The 23,032-nt window shown below is 40.9% G+C and overlaps 2 protein-coding genes across 3 annotated transcripts in view; one reads left to right on the forward strand and one right to left on the reverse strand.

Moving 5' to 3' along the window:
* Positions 1–188: 188 nt before the first annotated feature.
* On the reverse strand, positions 189–16,616 carry hspbap1 (hspb associated protein 1). 2 transcript variants are annotated; one of them, XM_047602002.1, is made up of 8 exons: positions 16,492–16,616; positions 14,240–14,450; positions 12,620–12,804; positions 10,055–10,191; positions 8,476–8,647; positions 4,650–4,733; positions 4,258–4,368; positions 189–1,441 (listed from the first exon to the last, which is right to left on the reverse strand). In XM_047602002.1, exons 2-8 carry the CDS (start codon positions 14,433–14,435, stop codon positions 911–913), a joined length of 1,416 nt encoding a protein of 471 aa, XP_047457958.1. In that variant the 5' UTR covers positions 14,436–14,450; positions 16,492–16,616; the 3' UTR covers positions 189–910. The 2 variants fall into 2 exon arrangements, with proteins under 2 accessions (XP_047457958.1, XP_047457957.1); XM_047602001.1 differs by lacking the exon at positions 16,492–16,616 and having other exon boundaries at positions 14,240–14,815.
* Positions 16,617–16,724: 108 nt separating this feature from the next.
* The window catches only part of slc49a4 (solute carrier family 49 member 4), a 53,818-nt gene continuing 47,510 nt past the window's right edge, over positions 16,725–23,032 (forward strand). Inside the window, exons 1-2 of the mRNA XM_047602003.1 lie at positions 16,725–17,148; positions 22,604–22,697. Of these exons, the coding sequence (XP_047457959.1) occupies positions 16,854–17,148; positions 22,604–22,697 (389 nt within the window). The 5' untranslated portion in view covers positions 16,725–16,853. The remainder of the gene's footprint in view (positions 17,149–22,603; positions 22,698–23,032) is intronic.

Below are 23,032 nucleotides of genomic sequence, written 5' to 3' on the forward strand. Positions count from 1 at the left end.
CAGACGCTTAATCAGACTGTGAGATTGTTACAAGATGGTTTAAATCATAGATCATCATAAATGTTGAATGCAAAATTATAATATATATAATATAATAATGTATATTTATGAGTAGGTAGGGGCTTCCTACTTAATCTCTCCATCAGTTCAGGGGTCCTTGGCCTGAAAACCGTTGAAGACCCCTGGTTTAAATGTTATTTACTTTAACTGTCAGTGGCGGTTTTAATGTTGTGGCTGATTGGTGTGTGTGTGTGAGCAATTTCAAAAATCTGTCTACATTCAGATGTGTGAAAATATCTTTCATCTAATAGAGAGCATTATTAGAATTAGAGAGCAAATTAGAATTTGCAACAACAACAAAAAAAAAGGTGACATTAGTTACGCCCCATCACGTCGATGTCCACCCGTCCCTCGTCCCCTCGGAGAAGCTCGACTCGTTCACTTAACCAAACAGAACCTTTGCTTCCATTCATCGCTCCTCACTCAGCTCTCATCCATCACATTACGCTCGTCCCTCTGAGGAGGCTCAGTGACAACGCTCGTTACAAGCTGAGGGGGAAGCATTACGCAGAAAACAAATGTCCGCATCCCCGGGATATTATCTTGAATTATTGGGCTTATTAGCATGCTAACTGATTTAAGTGGTCATTTCTCATCCTCTGGGAGATCCAAACATGATTAGCATGTGCAGGACAACACAACAAGGAAATGTTAGGGCCGCTCAACGATGTCACTCATCACATTACGAGGACACAGATGCATGGGAGACGGAAAAGTGAGGGTGTCTCCTTACAGCAGAATGTTACTGGATGGGAGGACAGATTTCTGCAGCCAGAAATGTTTTTTTTATAGTTCACTTTTTATACTTTTAAGTACAAAAAAAAAAAACAGTGACAGGTGGATATTAAAGCTATAATGGTGCGTTGGTCCCATGACTTCCTGTGTGTCTTTCCAGCAGAAGCTCAGTGACACGGCTGATGATATCAGGATGCAGCAGGCAGTCTAAAAGGTCATTAGTGGTTATTGTTGTCGGTCTCAGCTCCTTGCAGTCCTCCGAGCGGCGCTCTGATGGCCCATCTGCACAGTCACGTGCTTTGTGCAGAGTTAAGTCAGTTTCCTCCATGAGTGTGACTGTGTCTGAGCTGACAGTGGAGTCCTGCTGAGACGTGACAGCGTTGTCTTCAGAAGACGTGAGGGTCACCCTCCCCGGTTCTTCTTCCTGACAGCCCACAGGGATCAGGTCTGGTCCGTAGGGAGCGCTGAAGGGTGCAGAGTTTCTAATCCGCTCTCTGTTTTTCCTGATTTGTCCACTTGAGTCCCGCTTCGCTGGACATGCGTCCCTCGGGTCCCGGGCCGGTAGTTCGTTCTTACGTCTTTGAGCGCAAGCCCTCACAGCCAGGTTCAGGTACTGCATGTTCTCACCGTGGGATGCAACTCCTTCCTACAACAGACATGAAAGTCAGAAAGAATGTTTTAACAGCAAATAGGTACATTTCCTCTGCATTGAGGTTCAACTGCTCAGCCTTGAAAAAAACAAAACCGCAGTGTGTTAAAGAAAAGAATCAATACATGTCTGGATATATAGCAAACTTTACGGAAGAGTATTAGTGCCACCCATGAGAGAAAAATGAGAGGAAGTAGATATTTTTTCATCATGCACTTCGAGAAAGTTCTTAATTAATAACAATTATTAATTAAGCCCCAATACTTTTCTGTTGAGTGTCATACAGTTTGAAGGTTCTCGACATTTCAAATTTTTCTCAACATTTCTATTTTTTTCTCAAAATTTTATTTCGATTTTAATAATGGCATTATATTTTGACTTTTTTTTCTCAAAAATTTGACTTTTTTCTCAAAGTTTCATTTTAACTTTATTCTTGACATTTTATTTCAACTTTTTTCTCGACATTGTAGTTTGACTTTTTTCTTGAAATTAAATTTTTTTCTCAAAAGTTCAACTTTTTTCTTAAAATTTTTATTTCGACTTTAATTTCTATATTGTATTTCGACTTTTTTCTTAAAATTTTGACTTTATTCTCGAACTTTCAATGTTTTTCTCAAAATTTTATTCTGACTTTATTCTCAACATCATATTTTGACTTTTTTCTTAAAATTTCATATTTTTTCTCAAAATTTTATTTTGACTTCAATCTCAACACTGCATTTTGACTTTTTTCTCAAATATTTAACAAATAAACATTTTCTAAGAAGGAAATATAAGAAGTCTCAGTCTTTTATTTGTACAGAAAAAACTTTTGTAGCGACATATTTTATTGGTTCTTGAAGCAATAAAAAAATAAATATTCAACCAGACTATAAACTGCCTATTTTTGGTTCATCTGAAAGGACTTCGACCCTCCCTTTCCACTGTAAGCAGACTCTCAAAATGGGCATGATAGCAAAAAAGATTTTGCTTAACTGGAAGTCTCATCCCCTTTGCTTTAAGACCAAGGTTTCGATCCTCCTCTCACAGATCCTCCCGTACAGAGGCTGCCACTCTGTACCAACTGATACACAGACAAAGTAACGGTGTGTGAGGGGCTGTGGTTAGTAATCAGTCAAAGGCAGACCGGCAACTCATAAAGCTCACGGAGGTTTGGAGACGTTCAACGCAAAAGTCAGTTATACTCTGAAACCACGAAAAGAGCGACAGGAGGAACGAGATAAATGAGACATGATACTAGAGGACGCATGATGAACGGGTGGATGGAGACAACAATCATTGTAGAAAAGTTAAAAAGTTACCACTGTGACATTAAACAAGGGCACAAACCAACAGGGCAACTATGTCAGCGACACAATTATAGTGGATAGTGGTGGTGGCTTAACGCATGAGGTATCACGAGAAGATTACGCTTAACAGTTAAGAAGGATAAACGCAAGCACTGAAAACATTGGGTAGGTTTATGAGGACACAGGCACAGACAGCAGAACCACATGAATGTAAAGACAGATTGGCATACTTCCTCAAGTACATAGTAAACTATAATCAGCTGTTAGTTAGTTTAGCTTAGCTTAGCTTAAAAAATAAAAACAGGTGTTTGTTTAATCTGCTGTAAAAGTGTAAAAATGAGACGTAGTTGTTTCACAGGCAGGGACGGCTGGTATAAATTGGTTAACAGGGCTAAGCCAAGCTAACACACAAAAAAAATATGAGAAAATAGTTTTTTAAATAGCTTACGACAGATTGTTTTAAGATTTCTGGCCGTTTATCAAAAGTGCTACTTGTGCCAGAGAGGAAGGAGGGAGAAGAAGTTCAGCTGTGGCGGCGTTGAATGAGCATGAATGAGGTGGATCATTTGATTTATAATCTATTTTCCTCAATGTCTTTGCAGGAAAAGTTGGACGTTAAGAGACTGGGATCACGTCGGCCAAACGATGCTCAAATAACTCAAAGTGACAAACGACAAAATCGTTTTGTGAAGTTTTGTGTTTCTTGGTTTGAAAGAAATGTTTGAAGGTGCAGCCAAGAATTCACTTTTCTGTTTTTTACGTGTCTGCTTTTTTGGGGGAGATATGGCTTCGGACCCATCAAGGAATTGTGGATTTGAAACATTTATGCAGCGCAAGTCACATCAGAAACATGCTGATTCACATCCTGTGAGGATCCTTATGCTGAATAGTGCAGAATACATTCACTAAATGAGAATTCTCAGCCAAAGCTATATAATTTTATTTTTTTTGTTAACATTTCCCAGTAGTTGGACTTTTTTTTATTTTGTGCATGAAGGTTCTGTTGAGTCTGTTAAAAAGGCTGAAGTTATTGAAGTGGCGAGTTCTGGTTTTAATTAAAATGCAGCTAATAGGGTGTAAAAGGGAATAGATCCCTCTCTGGCATCATTTTGGTTTGTCATTATATTTGTGTTTTGTGTGTTTTCAGTTCTACTACCACAGATTCAAACTGCTTGGTCTGTTCATTCAATAAAATTGAGAAGTTGGAAATTTTCTTGGGTCATTAAGGGGTGAGTGAAGGATCCTGAAGCATGTAGAGCACTAGAAAAGTATTTAATTAGTATCATGCATTTGTTATCCCACCCGCCAAATTATGCTACAACTGTTTTTCAGGTGTTTATTTCTTGGTGATTTACTGGAATCTCATCTGACGGCAACAAGTAACAACTTTTTGATATTAATGCAAGATCTACACTAGTGACCTACTTGTGGAAATAGTTATTGGTTAATTTCCCGGTCAGAAGCCGGAGCAAGAAGAGAACTTGTGATGTGCTAGGGATAGGGTAAGGGTTGGGATTGAGATACCTCGGTGGGGTTGAGCCAGTCGCCGGTGTTGTCATCACTCCGAGAGCTTTTAACCGCGCACACGACCGCCCTGGTCACAGCTTCGCTGACTCTCGACACATCGTCCGCTTCCTGTGCAGGAACAGAGAGGCGAGCGTGGTCAGGGGGAGTCCTGCATGTTTAGATAATTACAGTCGGAGTTAAGGAAACCTTGTAAGGAAGGTGGGCTGCAGACACAGTTTGTCGTATCCATGGCCTTGTAAGGGAAGCTGCTGAGAGACCTGCCCTCATGAATATGTGTCTGGCTGCAGGGAATATTTCAGTGCCAGGCCTGTTCATAATTCAAAACTGAAAGGCAGTTTTTTTTTTTCTTCAAACTTTGGATGAAAGACAGATGTAATATGGCCACTTACCAGCTCAATCCAGGAGTTTACGCTGACAGTAATGGGATCCACTGACTCCACGTAGTGCCACCAGTGTCTGGGAACATAAAGCACCTGCAAAAACATAAAAAGTCCTAATAAGAATAAATGGAAATACTATAAGTTCAATGAAAACTCCTGCTACCTTTTCCTTTTCAGCCTTTTAAGACAGACACTGAGTGAGCGTATATGCACACATCCTCCACTGGATGGCAGCATAAACCTTCCCCTCCACCTCCGCTGCTGGTGGTTTAGTCCATTCATAAAGTGACTCTATTTATCCGTTCCAGGAAGCATCCTTGATTCATTCATGGCCCCGCGGCCTGACGAGACGAGAGGAATGAGCCGTCCTTGTAGGGGCGGGGTCAATCTTGTAGACAGTGTCCGTCTTGTGTCAACAGCTGCAGCGTTTCCGAGGGTACGGTGAAACAGATCCACGCATAAACCTCGGCTTGTAGCAGCCGCATGTTAACATCCCGAGCCGAGGTCAGACGTGGTATCGACTGGATTAGATGGAGGTCAGCGATGTGAGCAGCGGCAGAAGACGCTATCAAACACCGAAGGTCAGGATGCCGTGTATTGTGTGAATGAAGGACCAGGCTGAGGTTACGCGAAAGCACCTGAGCCACGAGCTTTTGTTGAATGAAGATTGTGAGATACTGCTGATGGCCTCTTATCTGGCTTTCCTTCAGAAGTCTTTTTACCACGACGTCCTCTGGGGAAACAGCATTTCACTCCCGGTTTTAGTTTTTTTTCTCATTCAGTTTTTATTAAGCTTCAACACATAAAAACATGTTACCTTTCAAACAGCCAAGCAGCACATTCCACATTCACAGGGGACGCACTTATCACTGCAAACAATCTGATATCACATTCTTCCATATTCGGATTGTTTTTGAATTTGCCTTGTTTACTCTTGCTCCAAAGAGTCTCCATCTCTGGGCGATAATCTTCTTGGCTGCAGCTAAATCAGATTGTACATGTTTTTTTTTTCTCAATAAGAGACAGCTGAGAGGCGTCATTTAAGATATGCACTGCAGGATGCATTGAAAACTGTATTCCCAAACAAGATGCGCAAAGCAGCCAATGGTTCCATGAGGGCAGAATGAACCATGTGGGTCGGAGGCCAGTCCGAACATTTTAGATGTATGTATTGATGTTTTGGGTTTTTCAAGGCTCAAAAAAACATTCTAAAAACATTACGCCCTTCACTTTCATTATTATAAAGAAAATGAATGAATTCATCCAGAGAAAAAAAAACATTGAAGGACGAAGAACGAGGGCTGTAATTAGGGGCGACTGTAACGTACTGAGGTGTAGAACTAAATTCCCCCAAACGGTCTCGTCTGTAAGAGGAGCACATTACTACCACACATCCGAAACTAAAATCTCTCAAACACTGGTTAAAAATAAATCAGACATGTACTCACAGAGCCTGAATAGTTTTCTTAATCTGATGCACACTCTTTCGGTTTCTTGTGTCTGTTTTGATTCTGTCTGTCTGTGTCTGTAATTGTCTGTTGTATGAGTGTTGTTTTAAAGTCTGTGTTGTGTACCTGACTTTGGACTACGGCTGAAAGTTAGCATTTACGCTGATGACTAATGCATTGACGTTGATTAATGTGCATTGTCCCAATTCAACTAATAATAATAATAATAATAATGATGATGATGAGGATGAGGAGGAGGAGGAGAAGGAGAAGAAGAAGAAGAAGAAGAAGAAGAAGAAGAAGAAGAAGAAGAAGAATTGTTTTCCAGTCCAAGGCCTTCATTCCAGATGTGGGTAATATTTCCGTGAGAGATGTATGACACCATTCGTTTATCACGTTTTAGATTTTGAGACAAATAGAGCAAACGTGACCCTGACCTATAAATCACTCGACAACCAGCCGGCAGAGTCATCAGACGACTGCTGATAAGTAGAGTATTTAGCACGCTAGAGGAGCTCCGGGATGAGCCGATAGCGAAAAAAGAGACAGACGGCTGATTCCTCGGTCGACATTTTGACTCGCGGAAAAACAAAACAATGCGGCCGGAATCTGAAATGAGGTGAAAGAGGACGAAGATCTTCGCTGTGATTCGTGATCGGAGGACGACGTGTGGGGAAATCAGAACAGCAGCTCTCGGCCCAGTGGCCTGGACTTGACCCGGTTACATCTCACCTGACGCGATATCAAGATTGATATCGCAGTTTATGCTCCGTAATCCATGTTAACCATCTACTTTATTCATTAAAAAAAAGGCTGTTGAAGGATTTACAGGTTTTAATTGCAAACCGAGTCATGACTGTTGCCTTGCTTCACACTTTTATGGAGGACACCATGACAAATAAATCTCAGAGTAAGAGTCTGACTGCACGGCTTAAGGACCAATAAAGGCTTGTTTTACGGTTACGGCCGTTATGTCACAAGCACCTCGTCACATAAACGTAGAGCCACGGTATTACATAACATCAAACTTTAGTATGTCACTTTCTAAAATATGAAAAATGCAACAGAACAGAGTGGTCACTTTTGGGTAAAAGTTCATCCATATTGTTGCACCTTAGCGTCATACTACATATAGTGGATATTTACTACTATTTCTATCTCTTTGCACAAACGCACGTGTTGCACATTTATTTATTAAACCCTGCTGCATTTAATTAATTCTTATAATTAGGATTTTATTTCATTTTTAAAATCACAAAATGCAATTTTACCAAAACATACACGTCACAGTTCTCTAAAGAGCAGATCAATGCTTTAAAACGTTAAGGTTTCCAGTTTACTCACAGCTGAAAACTGAACATTTGGCACATAATGACTTAAAGCTGAGGTCGCCTCCCCTTTCTGGCAATAACAGTAATTAAAGAAACTGAAACTGCACACAGTGCACAGTCCCCCCTCTTCTTTCAGGCCAAAGTTACGGATCTCCTCCTTTTTTTAGATTATGAACACCAGGGTCATTTCTCACTACCAGAGACGATGAATTTATAGAACCTCAAAGTTAAATTTTAAACACCACAGACCACAGATTTGAAACGCTGCTATATTTAAAGGTTCAGGCAGATTGTCAGTGGTTGGCTTAATCAGCATTTTGTGAACCCGTTGGGCGAGACCTCGAACATGACGGACAATCGCTCACATTTAAAAGTCCTGCACTAAAGTTTCAAACATTTTCAAAATAGTTAGAACTGTTTTTTTTTTCTGTCGGTCGACTAATTAACTGATCTCTTTTCATATAATTTAAGACTAGATGAGGTTAGATTTAAAGTGTTACAGCAGCAAAGGGACAAGATCAGTGTGTGTTCCAGTAGTATTTCCCAACCTTTTTTCCTTGGAGCCCCCCCCAGCCTCCCTTTTATGTACCTAAATTCAAGCTAATTAATTTGAGGAATTATTCCATTAGCGATTTTACCATTGAATTCATGTTTCAATTTATACCAAAACAACTGTAGATCATATTCTAACTCTAAATTGCGAAATTTACATCCTAACATTTTATAACAATGGTTTAGATGATGCCTTCATGAAAACTCAGAACGTCTATATTCCAACTCGGAAACTTCAGATTTCCGATAACACAGGCTCCGGCACTGTTTTCTGAACATTAAAATATATGCAGCAGCTAATTATTTTTATTTTGGAAGCAGCAATTTTAGAGTTTGACCACTCAGAGCTATTTTTTCCCCCAAGTTGTCTTGAATGCAGCATCAGCTGCAGCTGGATCTCAAACAAGTTTTCCCCAGGTTAGGAACCATTGCTTTAGCCAACTATATGAACTCTGTGATGACTATTCAAGATTTGTATTTAAAAAAGAAAGTAAGAATCCTGACCTGCCCGGGCTGCAGAATGACGACGTGGGCCCTGGCGCCGTGGAAGGAAGGAAACCTCCTCAGGTCTGGATGCAGAACATCCACCTGGCTGAAGACGCTGGACTCCTCATAGGGGATCCTAGTTGGGTAAAGATGAGCCGTGTCCTCTGGAGGAAAGAGGTGCCAGCGCTTCCTGAACGCAGGGAACATGTCTGGTTGGACGCGACTTATTGTTTTAAGATAAGAATTTAGCTTTGAGTTGACTTAAACGTGACCAAAATGCAACACAAAGTGCGGTGATCATACAAAAATGGTAAGTAAAATAATGTAACAACGTTCTGTCCTGGTGACGTCGCGGCTGTAAAACACAATTATATTCTTATAATACGTCTAAAAAAAAATCCAATACTCGCTCTGTTTCCTTTTTATCTTTTAATCAGCTGAATCCAGATTCCAAGGTTTAGTCAGAGTCTGCAGCAAATCCATCAATCCCTTTCTGTTTTTTTTTTTTTCTTTCGAGCTGAAACCTAAATTACATTCTCTGAATAGCTTTACTATCATCCGATCCACAGCCGCCTCAAAGGTCACGGTATCAGTCGGCACCGTTTTACTTCCACAGACCGGCGGAGTAAAAAGGAGCCACATTTCATTCAATTTCAGATCAATAACAAACAAAAGAGGCTGGGCCCCGGATCCAAGGGCCGAGGTGAAGGTGCTGCTCTCTGTGGAGTGATATAAGGAGGAACTTTTTCTTTTTATTTCCAGGCTCAAAGATGACCCGCGCAGTGTCTCAACCTCCGTCTCCGTTTCCTGCCCTCTCGACAAATTAACTCTTTTTTTATTTATTTTTTTTTCCAAAGGGCACCTTCCGTGTCAGCAGTTACAGCAGAGACAACTTCAGTGTTGCAGGATGGAGAGATAAAGTCTAACAGGAAGCAGAATGGGGGAAATACAGAAATCCTGTCTCTATTTAATGATTTTATGCACAGGTCTGACCGTGTTGCTTTATATTTCACACTTCTCTTACTCTCTCTTTTTACTTTTATTTTTTAAACTGTTCTTCAGTTTGAAAATCAATACTCATTTATGTTTACAAAGACTAACAGTGGCACCGCAGTCAATAACACAAAGCTACCTCTTATTGCAAAGGTCCATATTCTCAGACAAACAGCTCTAAAAGCTGTACCTTAACTTATTCTCCACTTAAAAAAAAAAAAAAAAGCCTTTGTTGTGTCCACAAACACATGAGACACGGTGATGTTTTATTCTCCTGTGGATTACGATGCAGAACGGGTGCTTATGCAAAGATACATCTCACATTAGTCTATTACGTTGTTCTGCTGACACACAAATGTGACATTTCTCAGTTAAGTGAAACACTCCAGAGGTTCTAAAGGGGTTAAAGCTTTTACTAGCAAGGTGTACCTAATAAAGTGGCCGGTGAGTGTAACTATGTGTAACTGGGCTTATACGTGTATAAATGGGGGGGTTTTGTGGGGGGTTTGTATGAAAAGTGCTATATAAATAAAGTTTGATTTGATGTTTCATGTGAAATTATAATTCGGATTTATCTACAAATGGTTGCTGTGACAGTCCTTACCGCCCTTGAATCTGCAGGACCAGGTTACAGCCGTACGTGTCCTGGTGGCACGGCGTGTTGGCCCCCTCCGTGCCGATCCATAAGGTGCTCTCCTTCCCGTCACGTCCCTCAAAACCAAACTCGGACCACTTCACGTCCTGCAGCGTGAATTCAAACGACAAACATCAGCCGTAAATAATGCGGCGTGTATATTAACTGCTTTAAATGAGAGCTTTGGTTCTTTTTTTTTTTTTTTTTTTTTGCCATGACAATGACATGACATGGAAACAAGATTCCCATTTTCTCGACTGTCACAACACAGCGACAGTGACGGGGTCTATTACAGGTCACCAGTGGAGGGCTCCGCTCCGTGTCGTCTTTCAAGGAAAACTAGTCTGTCAATCACATCCTGTTAAACACAAGGTGTAGCAATCTCACCGCTACCCTCTGAATAATTAAATTATTAGCATATATTCAGCGAGAGAGGCAGCTTTTCTTTTTTTTTTTCCTCCCATTTATACCGTAAAAAAAGCCCATGTCTGCATGTCTCAAAGGCATGGACGTCAGCCGGCAATAATTGAAGGTGGACGCCCAATAAAAATTTATCGCAGAGATAAAAAATGGAATGAATTTGTGGCCGTGGCTCAAGAAAGGATGACACTTTTATGTTTTTACCTGCCAGAGGACAAGAATAGCAGAACGTATAAAGCAGCCGTGGGGAACGGCTTAACGTTTTGATTAAAAAAAAAAAAAAAAAACGAGAGGAAAAATGCAATAATGTAAATGAAAGCTACAGAATGATTTGATTTTAATTTGTATATTTGCATATTTTTTTTTTTTCCATTCTGAGCTGCTGACAAGAGGGGAAATAATTTGGTGAATTCTATTTTTCAATTAAGGTTCAAGAAAACAGCTTCTAAAAGCACTTATTATCGTGCTGCTTTGGGTCATGTATAAACCGTAATAAATCCCAGCCCCACCTACGCGATGCACAGTTAGTGGGGTTACGGAGTGTTAATGCAGTTACGCATGGGGAATTATGAGAACACAAACTATATTCATGCGGACATATACAGACCTATTAATACAGGGGAAAATAAAAAAGGAAAACAGGCCGTCACGTCGGTCCCATAGACTGGATCTAAAAGGTAAAAGTCAATGTGGCGGTTGGTGTTCAGTGCTGCTTCTAATGAGCGTCCTATAAACAATTAGACAATCAGTGCGATTGGAGAGAGGTGTATTGCCTGGTTTGGAGTCTGGAATGATAATGCAATCCTTTGGTTTTGAGTCATATCCACCCCTCCATCCACCCCAGCTCCTCCCTCTGATCCACTTCCACTTCCACGAAAACAAACATGGCAACAGCCTAGATAACGGAAAACCGAGATGATCTAAACCTTGACACAATGACCAAGATCTGACAGATAACACAAAGTTACCTACATTAATCCCGCAGGGAAAACAAAGTCCAAGAACTTTGGATCCACGCTGACGGCTTCATCATATTCCACTTCAACATGAAATTAAACCTCCTGAGACCCTGCGTCCTCATATGGGGACGTTACGTTTGAGGTCTGAGTCGGATTTTTCTGCTTCATTTAAACTTTTATCCCCATAACTAGATACTAGTCGGTGTATAGTGTTCATTTCAGTGGATTCATTCTGCAGCCGACAAACGTGGACAAGATACGAAACCTCATCAAATTTTACAGTTGAAACTTGTTCATTTATGCTTTTATTTATACTTTTCTGATTTAATATGACACGCAATAGTAAAAAGCTATAGTTTAGCTAATTAGCAAGAACTCATTTGAGAATGTTGAGACTTCTTTATTTGCAATTCTGTTTTGCACAGCAATGTTAAGGCATGAAAATGATCTGTTTTATATCTGGTTACATATTGTTGATTTTATTATAATATTTAGTGAAATAATCCCTGTGTCCACAAATGAGGACATAATTTCTTCCAAAAACGACTTCCTGTTCAAAGACGATGCTTAGTTTTTACAGTTCTGTTAAAAACCTGTTGTCATTTAAACATGTGAGGAGCCTCAACACCAAGCTTGTGAAACTAGACCTACTTTTCAAACAAGACTGTCGGGTTTCCTCTTGTTCCACGGAAGCATAAATTAGAAAAGCCTTCATTTGTCCCACAATGGGGAAATCGCAGTTTGCAAGAGCATACGTGGGGGTTAGAAAAATAACAAGAGTAAAGAGCGGACTGTGTAAACTCATTAATACACAGGATAAGGATACCAGCTAGCAACCAACAAAAAGACACCAGCTAACTAGCCTAGCGAGCTAAATAATAAGGTAAATATAATAAGATAAAAAACTAAATAGAATAAACAATATATGATTAGGGGTATATATACAAAAAGTAACTGAATTGCAAACAGATAATTGTTGCACGGATATTGCACAGGGTTTTACACAGTACAGAGTAAGTAGTGAATGGTGAGAGTGTTGAAGCTTGAGGAGTAACAATATTCCTCATATTACAAATGTCCATAGTGGAGTCAAACAGCAGCAGGAAGGGAAGACCTGACCTGGTATGTTAACTATGTGTAGCAGCAGGATGATTACCTCAAACATGAACGGCTGGTCTTGGAACAGCATGGCGATGTACTTGTAGTCAGCGTAGGCCCAATGATCTGAGCAGGGGTATTTGGAAAAGGGGCCTATATCCGTCCCAGACTGACCCCGGGTCCAGCTGAGAAACTGAGCCACCGTGGCCTCCACGTATGAACACTGAGTCTCAAACAGAGGAGCTAGAGAGAGGCAGAGTATAGAAGTACAAAAAGAAAGGGAGCGATCATAATGATGAAGAATAGAAAATCCAGAATTACAGAAATATGCATCATCACAGGCATAAATAATTTTAGTCATAAAAATAATCACAGCCGCAGTAATTTATCGTTACTTTTGTTTCACTAAACAAAGTGTCTGTACACGGACGAGTGATGACATTTATAATCCAGGATGAGAAATGTCCTCCTGTCAAATGTGGCTAAAAACAAAAGATAATTTACAAATCTAATTAGCCAGTTTTACTATCAGAGGAAATTATTACAGTGTTTCACAGCCGCACAGAGGGCAAAATACACGAGACGCTCTGCGGCAAAAAAAAACAAACCCTCCGTGTTATTTTCGTCCATTAATGCAACTTTATAAATCACATTAAACTGCTCCAAAACACCATCAGCTCAATAAAATATAATGTGTCAGAGGATTAACTACAAAACGCTCGCAGGCAGTGATAGTGCGATCGTGTGAAATTGGCTGAAAGCAGAGAACTGACGAACGAGGATGGGATCGGGGGAAATCTGAGACGGAAATAAAGTCATGTGAACGGCATGAATCATCAATTAAGCTGGAATTTCTGAATCGAAATAGCTTGCATGATTGCCAATCAGGGTGTGAATGGCGAGCCTTTCGGGGATTAATGTCTTTGAAGTGAGTAAATAGTTTGTTTAAAGAAAATCAGTGACCATTCATGTTTATCACAGGAAACATTTTGCATCCTTAAAGTATCAAAAAGTGAATTTCGGATCAGCTTCCAATAGGAAACAAGATATCCCTTGATTTTGAAGGAATACCTAAAAATCTTTTTTTGTTACCCCACCGTAACACACAAAAGCAAAATTGAGCATAGGATGCAATTTAGGGATCGGGCAATGTTCTTTGTAGTTAATTAATTAAAAGGTTTGGATTTTTAAAGATGTTAAAAGGGCCTTAATCCTGTAATCGCCCAAACACCGGCCAGTTCTCTGGAGTGATGTTTCCTTTTGACTCACATCTGCCACTTCACATGATTCAGTGATGTTTTTTTTTCTTTTTATTATTGTTTAATGAATGAATTTTACAAATGCAAATGTAAGTTTTATAGAGAACAATCTTTGAATCGTGTTTTATCTTGAAAAAAATCTACAAAAACTGTGAATCGCCCAAAATTGTGGGCAAAAAAAAAAACATTTAAGTTTAAAACATTTCCCTCAGTCTTATTTTGGAGTGCTCAAGATTCAAGCTCCGTCTCTCTACCATCAAACATCAGTGATTTCAAACCAACTCGAGCCTCCCAACTTGGTGGGAAGTCGGAAATTGTGTCACGTATGCCTGGCTTCATCGTGCACGCTACGTCCAGGTGATTAATTACAGAGAAATTACTGCAGCGCTGCTCTGTCAGAATCAATCTCCTCCTCTTACTGTTTTTCTCCTCCTTTCTCCCGAGTCGGAACCGGACGAGCCTGTCGCCGAGGCAGCCAGACAGATGCTCCGCTGTCCAGCGGAGAGCAGGCCAGCCACAGGTCATGCTCGGGAAGACCGCGGGCTGCTGCAAATGATGCACAATCCTCCGAGCCTCCTCCGGGCTGAAGGGTTTAACGGGGGCGGCGGCGGCCATGTTCCCTGGTACACGCTGACTCATCGAGAGGGTTGCAAAGGGGGGGGGGTGAAAATACAGATTAGCCGATTAAGAGCCGCCATTAAATCGTGGTGTGACATTAGCAGTCCGTCACACAGAGATGCTAGCTGAGATGTGCCTAATCTTCTGTAAGATAATGGAGAATAAGACTTTATAGCATGTGGTGCAGACTGAAAAAAAAAAAAACTGTGCTTATGTATCTTCAAAAAAACTTCAATTATGCTCTCACTTCAAGCGCTATGACTCATTCTGGGGAGAGTCAGGGGAGAAGAGGAAACTGAAGCTTCCGTACTTGCATATTAACAAACTGAACTATAAACCCGCCTACCTACACCTGTATCTCATACAGGGAATCGAAATTGAGAGCACGCATGCATCTACTTGACAGACTCAGGTACATTAAGTCAGTGCAATTCTCTGGAGGTCACTTTTTAAAATGACTTTAAAACCAATATGCTCCTTTAACAGCCTCTCCACAAGAATGGAGACATTTAACATTTATATTGCAAGCTATTATTGGGATTAGTCACTGATCAGAGATGTTGGATGGGGTTAAGGTCGGGGCTCTGGAGGCCAGACGAGTGTATCTTCATTTGTAATGTCTGTGCAGGTTCTCAGTCATCCCGCTCATGGTGATACAAAAGGCATTTGATACAAAAGGCATGTGAAGAAAGGCAGCTGGACTTGTAGAAAGTTCTACACCACTCATCCAAGTAGTTTCTTCAGTTAAAGAGGAAACTCTGTAGGTAAAGCCCATCAGAAACTTGCCAGAAACTGGTGCCGTTAATTAGCCAGATGGTTTGAGAGATGAGTAAATGAAGCCATCTATGTCAAATTGGAGAAACTTTCTTTAAACAGAGGAGGTGGACTGAGATTTAATCTGTCATCAATTTACAACACAGTCTTGACTTTCACATCATTCACACCTTGAGACTGGAGGCTCCCACTGACAGTGGTTTCCTTAGAGCATCATTCATAGGGTAAGTAGCTCAGGCACACAGTCCCTATCCTTAACAACAGGTAAGTACCCAGCCGTTAATGGCAATTAGTGGCTCCAGTTTCTGGTTATTACAAGTCAAGCAAGTTTCTGGTGGGTTTTATGGGAGTTTTCCTATTTAAACCTCCAATCAGTCTCTCAGAACTGAAGAAGCTACTAGGATGATTGATGAAAGTCCAGTTGCCTTTCGGACTTAATCTGCATATCCACTGATTTATATTTCAACATCTCGGTGTAAGAGCGTTGTATTCATGTTTACATAATAAAAAAATGTCTGTGTATGTTCCACTTAATCCACTTCCATGGGATCTGTATCACCAAGGTGAAACTGGTCACGTTTGAGTGGATTTATAATTGACACAAGAGTCATCAGACCAAAAGGTGAATGAAAGTGTGGAGACATTGCGTATTTTACTCTTAGGTAAATCATCCACAAAAGACCTTTAAACCGGGGCGTATCCCAGTCATCACTGGGTGATTAGTGCATTTTTAAGCTGTAAAATGCATTTTGAATTTCCTCTTACTCAGATTTCTAATGGGAAATTCCAGGTGATAATATCCGTGCTATCTGATTTTTGACCTTTAGATATCAGTGCCTGTGTTGTGTGCTTTGTTTCCTCTTTCCTCTTACATTAACTTGCACCCAGTCTTATCACAAGAGTTCATCTTCTGACACATTAACCAGCTATCTCTGTATAGTATTGTCTAGGCCTAGATGGAGCAGCCTGGGTGACACGGGATCCCGTTATCGACCTTTAAAAATCCCACAATGATCAAATTGCTGAATTTTATTTGATGATATGCACATGTTTCTATTTCCCATCAGAGTCAAGTAAACTTAAATCAGAACAATGTTTGTGATCGTTAAATGCAACCCACGCTAAATCTACAAAACAACTCTGAACTTTATCTTCTCCACTCGGGACAGTGTTTACATTAACGACGCGACGCTTCCGCTTTCTTAGCTTCCACTCCACTGATGCCAAGCTAGCTCCGTGGGAAAAAAGTGGGGTGCGTGTGGAAAAACAGAGGACTCACCGTTCACTACACGTGTAGACGAGGTTCGTGGCGGAAGTAAACAAACCTCACATGACGCTGTACGGTTTCAATTTACGTCTGAAACGCCTTCGCTGCGAAACTGCTCCATTCCGGCTCTGCTCTCGCCGCCTCTGGCCCGTTCGAGCTAACGCACCAGCAGAGCCAAAATGGCCACCAACGGACACGCAGTTTCCGCAACCCGAACTACTTCCGCTCGCGCATGCGCAGGGAAGAGGAGTAACAGAAAGGAAGAAGCTATGTCGGCTGTTATTGTTTTATGAGGCGGCCAGAAACCCGAGCGTCGACTTTTTCCAATTTTATTTTTTATTCAAGACGGATTCTTTTAACTGACGCGAAAAAACATGGGTGCCGGTTCGAGCACCGACGAGGAAAGGGAGCCGCTTCTTGTCCCTTCCCACCCGCAAACCAATAGTCCGCCTGTAAACAGCAGAGTGTACGGGAGGAGATGGGTGGTCCTGACCCTGTTCTCCCTCCTGGCCCTGATGCAGGGCATGGTCTGGAACTTCTGGGGTCCCATCCAGAACTCGGCCGTCCGGGCTTATGGCTTCACCAAGGCCGACATCGCGATGCTGGTGCTGTGGGGCCCGGTGGGCTTCGTCCCGTGCCTGCTGTTTATGTGGTTAATGGATAAGAAAGGTGAGTAGTTGCTGTAATCTAGTACATTGTGTCCTGTTTTGATATTGTTGTCGTTTGGACCACGACCCCCTACTACAATGACGCAACCTATCGACCTCTTAGTAACTCTGTAAAGTTTAGCAGTTTTTATTCTTTGGGGTCAATTTCGTCCCAGAAATTTAAACATCTAAAAAAATGTTTGTTTATCGTCTGCATTCAAATATCTCCTCAACCCATATAAATTACTACAACATCTGGTATGAAAAACATTTATCACAACTATTATCAAGAACAATAACATATGTTTGGGCCAGTGTCCCCATTAAATTAGGAAAAGTCATTAAATATTTATTTTAGAAAAAAAAATCATATATTTAGAGATGTTAAACACTTAATTGGGTCAAATTGACCCCAAAGATACTAGGAGGGTGAACTCAATAGTGGTATCTACAGAAAGTAAGATTACCGCGTAATGTGGGTTGTTACAAAGTCTGTGTCTTGATTAGAAATTCAAGGTATTTTTCCTGTTTTACCCCCTCCTCACGTAACGTTTAGGGTCACTTTACATGTGACAGCTGAACGAGATTAGATTGTTCTTTAGTTCACAAACTATTCATTAAAATTTCACTAAACAAACAATAAACACATCACAAATTAATGAGTCACGCACCCAAGACCAACATTAAAAGAAGGAAGCTGAATCCCGATTGCCAGTATATTAGGTTCACTCTTAATATAACAGACCCACTCTAAATTTTAGTTATAGTTATGGTGTTCAGCATTTAATAAAAATATAGCAGCTGGATCATGTCATTTATAGCTCTATTGAACTGTATTGAGTGGCACATTTTTATTCTTTATACAAACCTATTTTTAGTCAGTAGACTAGGCTAAATAATACAAACATTTTCTTGTCTAATTCAAATTTAACAGGCCTATAAATCCTTACATCCTCTAAAACAATCTTAGAGTTAAATCCACCTTATTTCACTATAATATATATCATAACAGTCATGTAGGGGGAAAAGTTTTCACTAGTGTACCTAATGTTTTGGCAAGTTGCAGTGTGCTTATCCTTTTTTTTAAGGCTGAGCGAATGCTAAATATTGATATGCATGCACATTAAATTATCCGTTATACGTCTAATCCTATAATTACAAAACTATGCAATGGATGTCAATAACATAATTAAGAAACTGGAAACAGCTTAGTAACCTGTGTAAATGACACATTATCAGAACAGTTCTTTTTATGCATGAACCAAGCCAAAGTTAAAAACTTTGAAATATTTTTTTCTGTCTTATTTACTACCTTTGTTACTTTTTTATTACTTTTGTATTTATTGAATGATCCTATGTGCCACTGTCCTCTTTCCCTCTGCTCCCGTAGTCAATTTCCCCCTCCACCGTGGGATCAATACAGGACTGTCTTATGTATTATTTTATATTCTCCTTAAACTATCACCACCCCAGTCGATAATTTCAGTTTGTGAAAGCAGATTTGAAGTTTCTAAAAAGCGCTGACACGGGGGAAAAGCGAGTTTTGAACGACACCTTAAACTTTAAACTCCGAAGACAACAGAGCACTTTAAAACGCTTCGAGGCGACGAGGTCCTCCGGTCTGCTGAGTCGAGGACACTTCGCTAAACCAGTTCCTCTGCATCACCTGACTGAACACCAGCTACAAGACACAAACAGTAGCATCATCATAGAAACCGCACAGAGGAGGGATTCAAGTGCACACGCTGAAAAATCTTGCCAAACAATTGCATAACTCATCTTGTGACCCTGATTCATCGGCGTTTAGGAGTTCTGGGCGTTTTCTCTGCCTACGTTAACCGTGTGCCACCACATCATCATGAGCAGTAGAGATTGCACAAAGCAACAAAGCATGAGTGTTCAACTTCATACTCGCCTCTCAGCTGAGGTCAACGCGTTGAGCACTCGCGAATTGTGTTGAGCTTTGGTGTGACCTTGCTTTAAAAGTTGCGTGACTTCCACCGGTTGCAACAGACCTTAATCCTCTAATATTCTGCTGGGTATGAGGCAGCTTTTTGAACCGATCCGAGCTCTGTAGTTGTGTTTGGGTAAATGTAATTTTTTTCTTCATTATAGGATTCAACCAACACGTTTCTTCCAGACAAAAAACTTAGTTTGTTTACTTTGATTATTCAAGAACAATACTACTTAGAGTGATTCTGACTTTTTTGATAGAAACTTCAGCCTCTTTGCTTTTCAAAAAGGGACCACGACCATGCGTTTATTTGGGTACGTGTTATGTTTTTTTTGCAGAAAGGCTGGAATGTTAAGAGGTTAAGTGCCTCTTAGTGCAGCGTGCATTCATAGACATAAACAGCTCCAACTCGTCTTTGGGGAAAATGCTTGGTTCCCACCTGGGCCCTCCTCCCTCCCCACAGGTACAATCCTGTTTATGATCAACAGCGCAGTAGTCGCCATCCGACAGACCCTTAAAATTTTTTGAAAATTTATAACGCGCTCAGTGAATGGCGTATATAAAGTATACTGTATGCTGATAGTGTAGAATGTGTCACAGAGCTTAGCCGCCGCCCATTTAAGTGTATGGTTGTAAATCTTGTAAATCCTGCTTACAGCAGCTGGTCTCCGGGTTTTTTTTTTCTAAAATATAAACTTCCAGTCACCTGATATGAATGCAGAACTGTGGAAAAAATTTAGGCCCACTTCCACGACATAAAGTTCATAGCGATACTATCTCTGCAGCAGAGCCGCTATGATATGAAGCCACTGCTTAACTGTTTAATTTAATATGCTGGTGGTGCTTTTGTGGTGTGTAAAAAAAAAAACTCTTTTCTCGTGCTTTACAGGCTCAGACTGTGGACTTACTATGTGCTGCTCTTTGTAGTTTTAATAGTTAAAACGTCTATTTTAAAGCCTTTATTACGTCTTCTTACGGCGTGTGTTGTCCAAAAACAGAAAGGTATTTACATAATAAATTAAATGCTGATTGTAGAGGCAGAAACCAGCAAAAGCTGGATTTTTTTTCTCACAAAAATTACACATAATCAACCATGGACAGTACAAAAATCGTCCTCTGCTCCCAGATTAATTATCCAATTATTTATCCAATTATTTCAGGTCTGAGCGACGCCCCTTTGCGCAGTCATACTTGTGTTCTTGGCAGCGTGACAAACTTCTCAGTACGGCCAGGCCGTCGCTGCCGGTGGAACAGTTTTGGATGTTTTGTGCTTCACTTGAGCGTAGCTAAGTGCTGGTGACACAGGGAGGGGCCGGCCCAGCTCGTTTGCTTCCCCTCAGGTATATACCTGCTGATCACACGGCCACATGGAAACGCGCTTCCTTTCGCTGCCGTTTGCTGCTGCAGACGAGACAGAGCATTTTAGACGGCCCTTAGTTCTGATTGTGACATCATCTAATGATTCACTTTTATCACTGATTAATCTGCAGATTGTTGTGTTGATGGTTTTGTCTTTAATTGAAAGGAAATAATGACAAACTCATGTTGCGAACCAGTCAGATGTCTTTACTTGCAGTTCTTAATTATTTCACTACTTAACTTCTGACTTAAGATAATATTCGTCAAATATCGCAATTATTGCAGTTTTTTGTTTATCAGCTCTCTAATCATTTGATGAATTACTACAGGTTTAATACTAGTTGGCTAAACCAATTTGCATCCGTGTGCTTAACACAGCAGCACTGTTACTATCCTTAAACTATCCGATTCAAATTTGCATGATTTACAAAGCTGTATTTGTTCTGTGACAGATAACATTCACCGAGGGCTCCAGTGAGGAGTTCCTGTCAGTATTTATTGCCAGTATGTGTCAAATTTTGATGCCATAAAACACAGCAAAGGCAAAGACTGACATTTTCACTTGACAGCGTCAGCATATCGTGACAAATATTTCCCACGAGCTGTGGATAAAGTACACTATTATGACTGATGTTGATATCCTTTGCTCTCCGTAGTGGTTCATGGAGTTAGCTTCGTCATAACGAATGACTCACATGGAACAAGAAGGACAGGGAGGTTGAGAGAACTTCCTGTTTCTTTAAATGTGGGTCATGTGAGTGAAAGTGAGACGAGAGGCTTTCAAGTTGACAGAAAAGTGCTTTGTCCGTCACACGGGAGATATTAAACAGCGTATTTTAGGGTTCCCGTTGCCGTTCTGAGTGCATGATATTCCTGGTTCCTGGTTACATGCACCCACAGGCTTTAAAACTAATACAGTCTAACAAAGCTGTCCTGCAGGAAATCATTCATCAAAGTTCTAGTGTTCAGTTTGCGGAGAAGCCGTTGATGCTACAGCATTTAGGAGGCTGCAGTTTGTGGAGCCATTGAAGCGTATGGTGCTGTTCAAACCAGTGATACTTTGTCACTAACTCATAATCAATGCTACTGCAAACTGCACACTAAAGTGTTGCAGAGGCTCCTGCGTTAATGCAGACCCCTTTGCAGGCCTTGAGTGGACCCAGGCGGCAACATCCCGGTCTAAGCGATTAAGTGCAAAAAAACTGCAGTTCACCAAGTGGCCACTTGAGGCTCCAAAAGGGAGCAAATCCCCATAGAATCCCATGTTAAAAAGCCAATCAAACAACGCGGTGACCGGCGTTAGCCTGAGCTAACAGGTAGCGGAGAGTTGGGTGGAGGGTTTCAACGTGTCCATGTTTGGAATATCCAAGTGTGAGTGGAATAAAGCTCAACCAACACGGCGACGGTGGACTCCGCCCACTTCGGACTTCGTTTTCCAGGTTCAGGTCAATGCGTGGACTCCGTAGCCTGACACGAACCTCCCCAGAAATGTAATATTTATCGCAGCACAAGAGCCTTTCAAATATTCACATTGATTGATCTGGATCGGTGGTTAACTGAGGTTTGAAGATACAGACATTTGTGTGACTCGTGTTTGGTGAAATTTCGTCGAAAGTTTCAGTTGCCATTGTTGAAAGTGTAACAGAAAGTAGAAACAAAACTTAAGCCGACACAAGACACGAGGTCCTTGTGCAGCCCTGTGCTGTCGTATGAATTACACATAAACGTAGGTGCAACTCTTTACTCTCTTTACAATGCAACCTTTGTCTACTGTGAATAAAACAACAAAAAAACATTTATGAAATATTTGTGACAGGAGTTCAGGCAGCATTAGTCTTAGCCAGGTGTACCTAATAAACTGGCAGCCGATACCACATTGTACAACGACGTTTTTCTTATTTTCTCCTCTCGTCATTGTGGACTGAACATCTATTTAAACACAGCAATTTAAAGAAGCTCTGGGAGATTGCTATGGATTTTTTTTTGTTCACCTTGAAAACACCAGATTAATTGAGAATGAGAGCAGCAGCAGCGATGATTGTAAACGTAGGAAGGTGACCTCAGCCATCTTCACGCCATCTGTGCCGCTTTCTATTTGTCACCTTTTCACTTTTTTTTTTTTCTCCTCTCCACTTCTGTGACCGAATCTTGTGTCGTCTTGCAGGCTTGCGGGCGTCCCTCCTCCTCTCCACACTGTTCATGCTGCTCGGATCAGCGCTGCGAAGCATCCCGCTGACACAACAGCCTCTCAGACGATGGTGAGGGTCTTTCTCTAAACAGTGTGCAGACAGATGGTTCTGTGGGAAATGTTTGATAATGCTCCTTTGGAAGGTTTTTTGGAAAGGACGCAGAGAGGAGCACATGACCCCGTATGACACCCGGTCATAAGCTCTGCGTTTTCTCCATAACTTTATTTATTAGGGAAATATTTCTGACTGACCAGGGACCTCTGGGACCAGGATGTCTCATCTGATGAGACATAATTTGTATGACACGATTAGTCCTTTAGGAATTTACTCATTTCACCATGAAACCTAAAAAAAAAGGCTCCTCTTTTAACTATTTATTGACCTTTTTGTTGCTCTGTAGCACT

The sequence above is a fragment of the Mugil cephalus genome, chromosome 12 (genome assembly GCF_022458985.1).
Source record: "Mugil cephalus isolate CIBA_MC_2020 chromosome 12, CIBA_Mcephalus_1.1, whole genome shotgun sequence".
Lineage (NCBI taxonomy): Eukaryota > Metazoa > Chordata > Actinopteri > Mugiliformes > Mugilidae > Mugil > Mugil cephalus.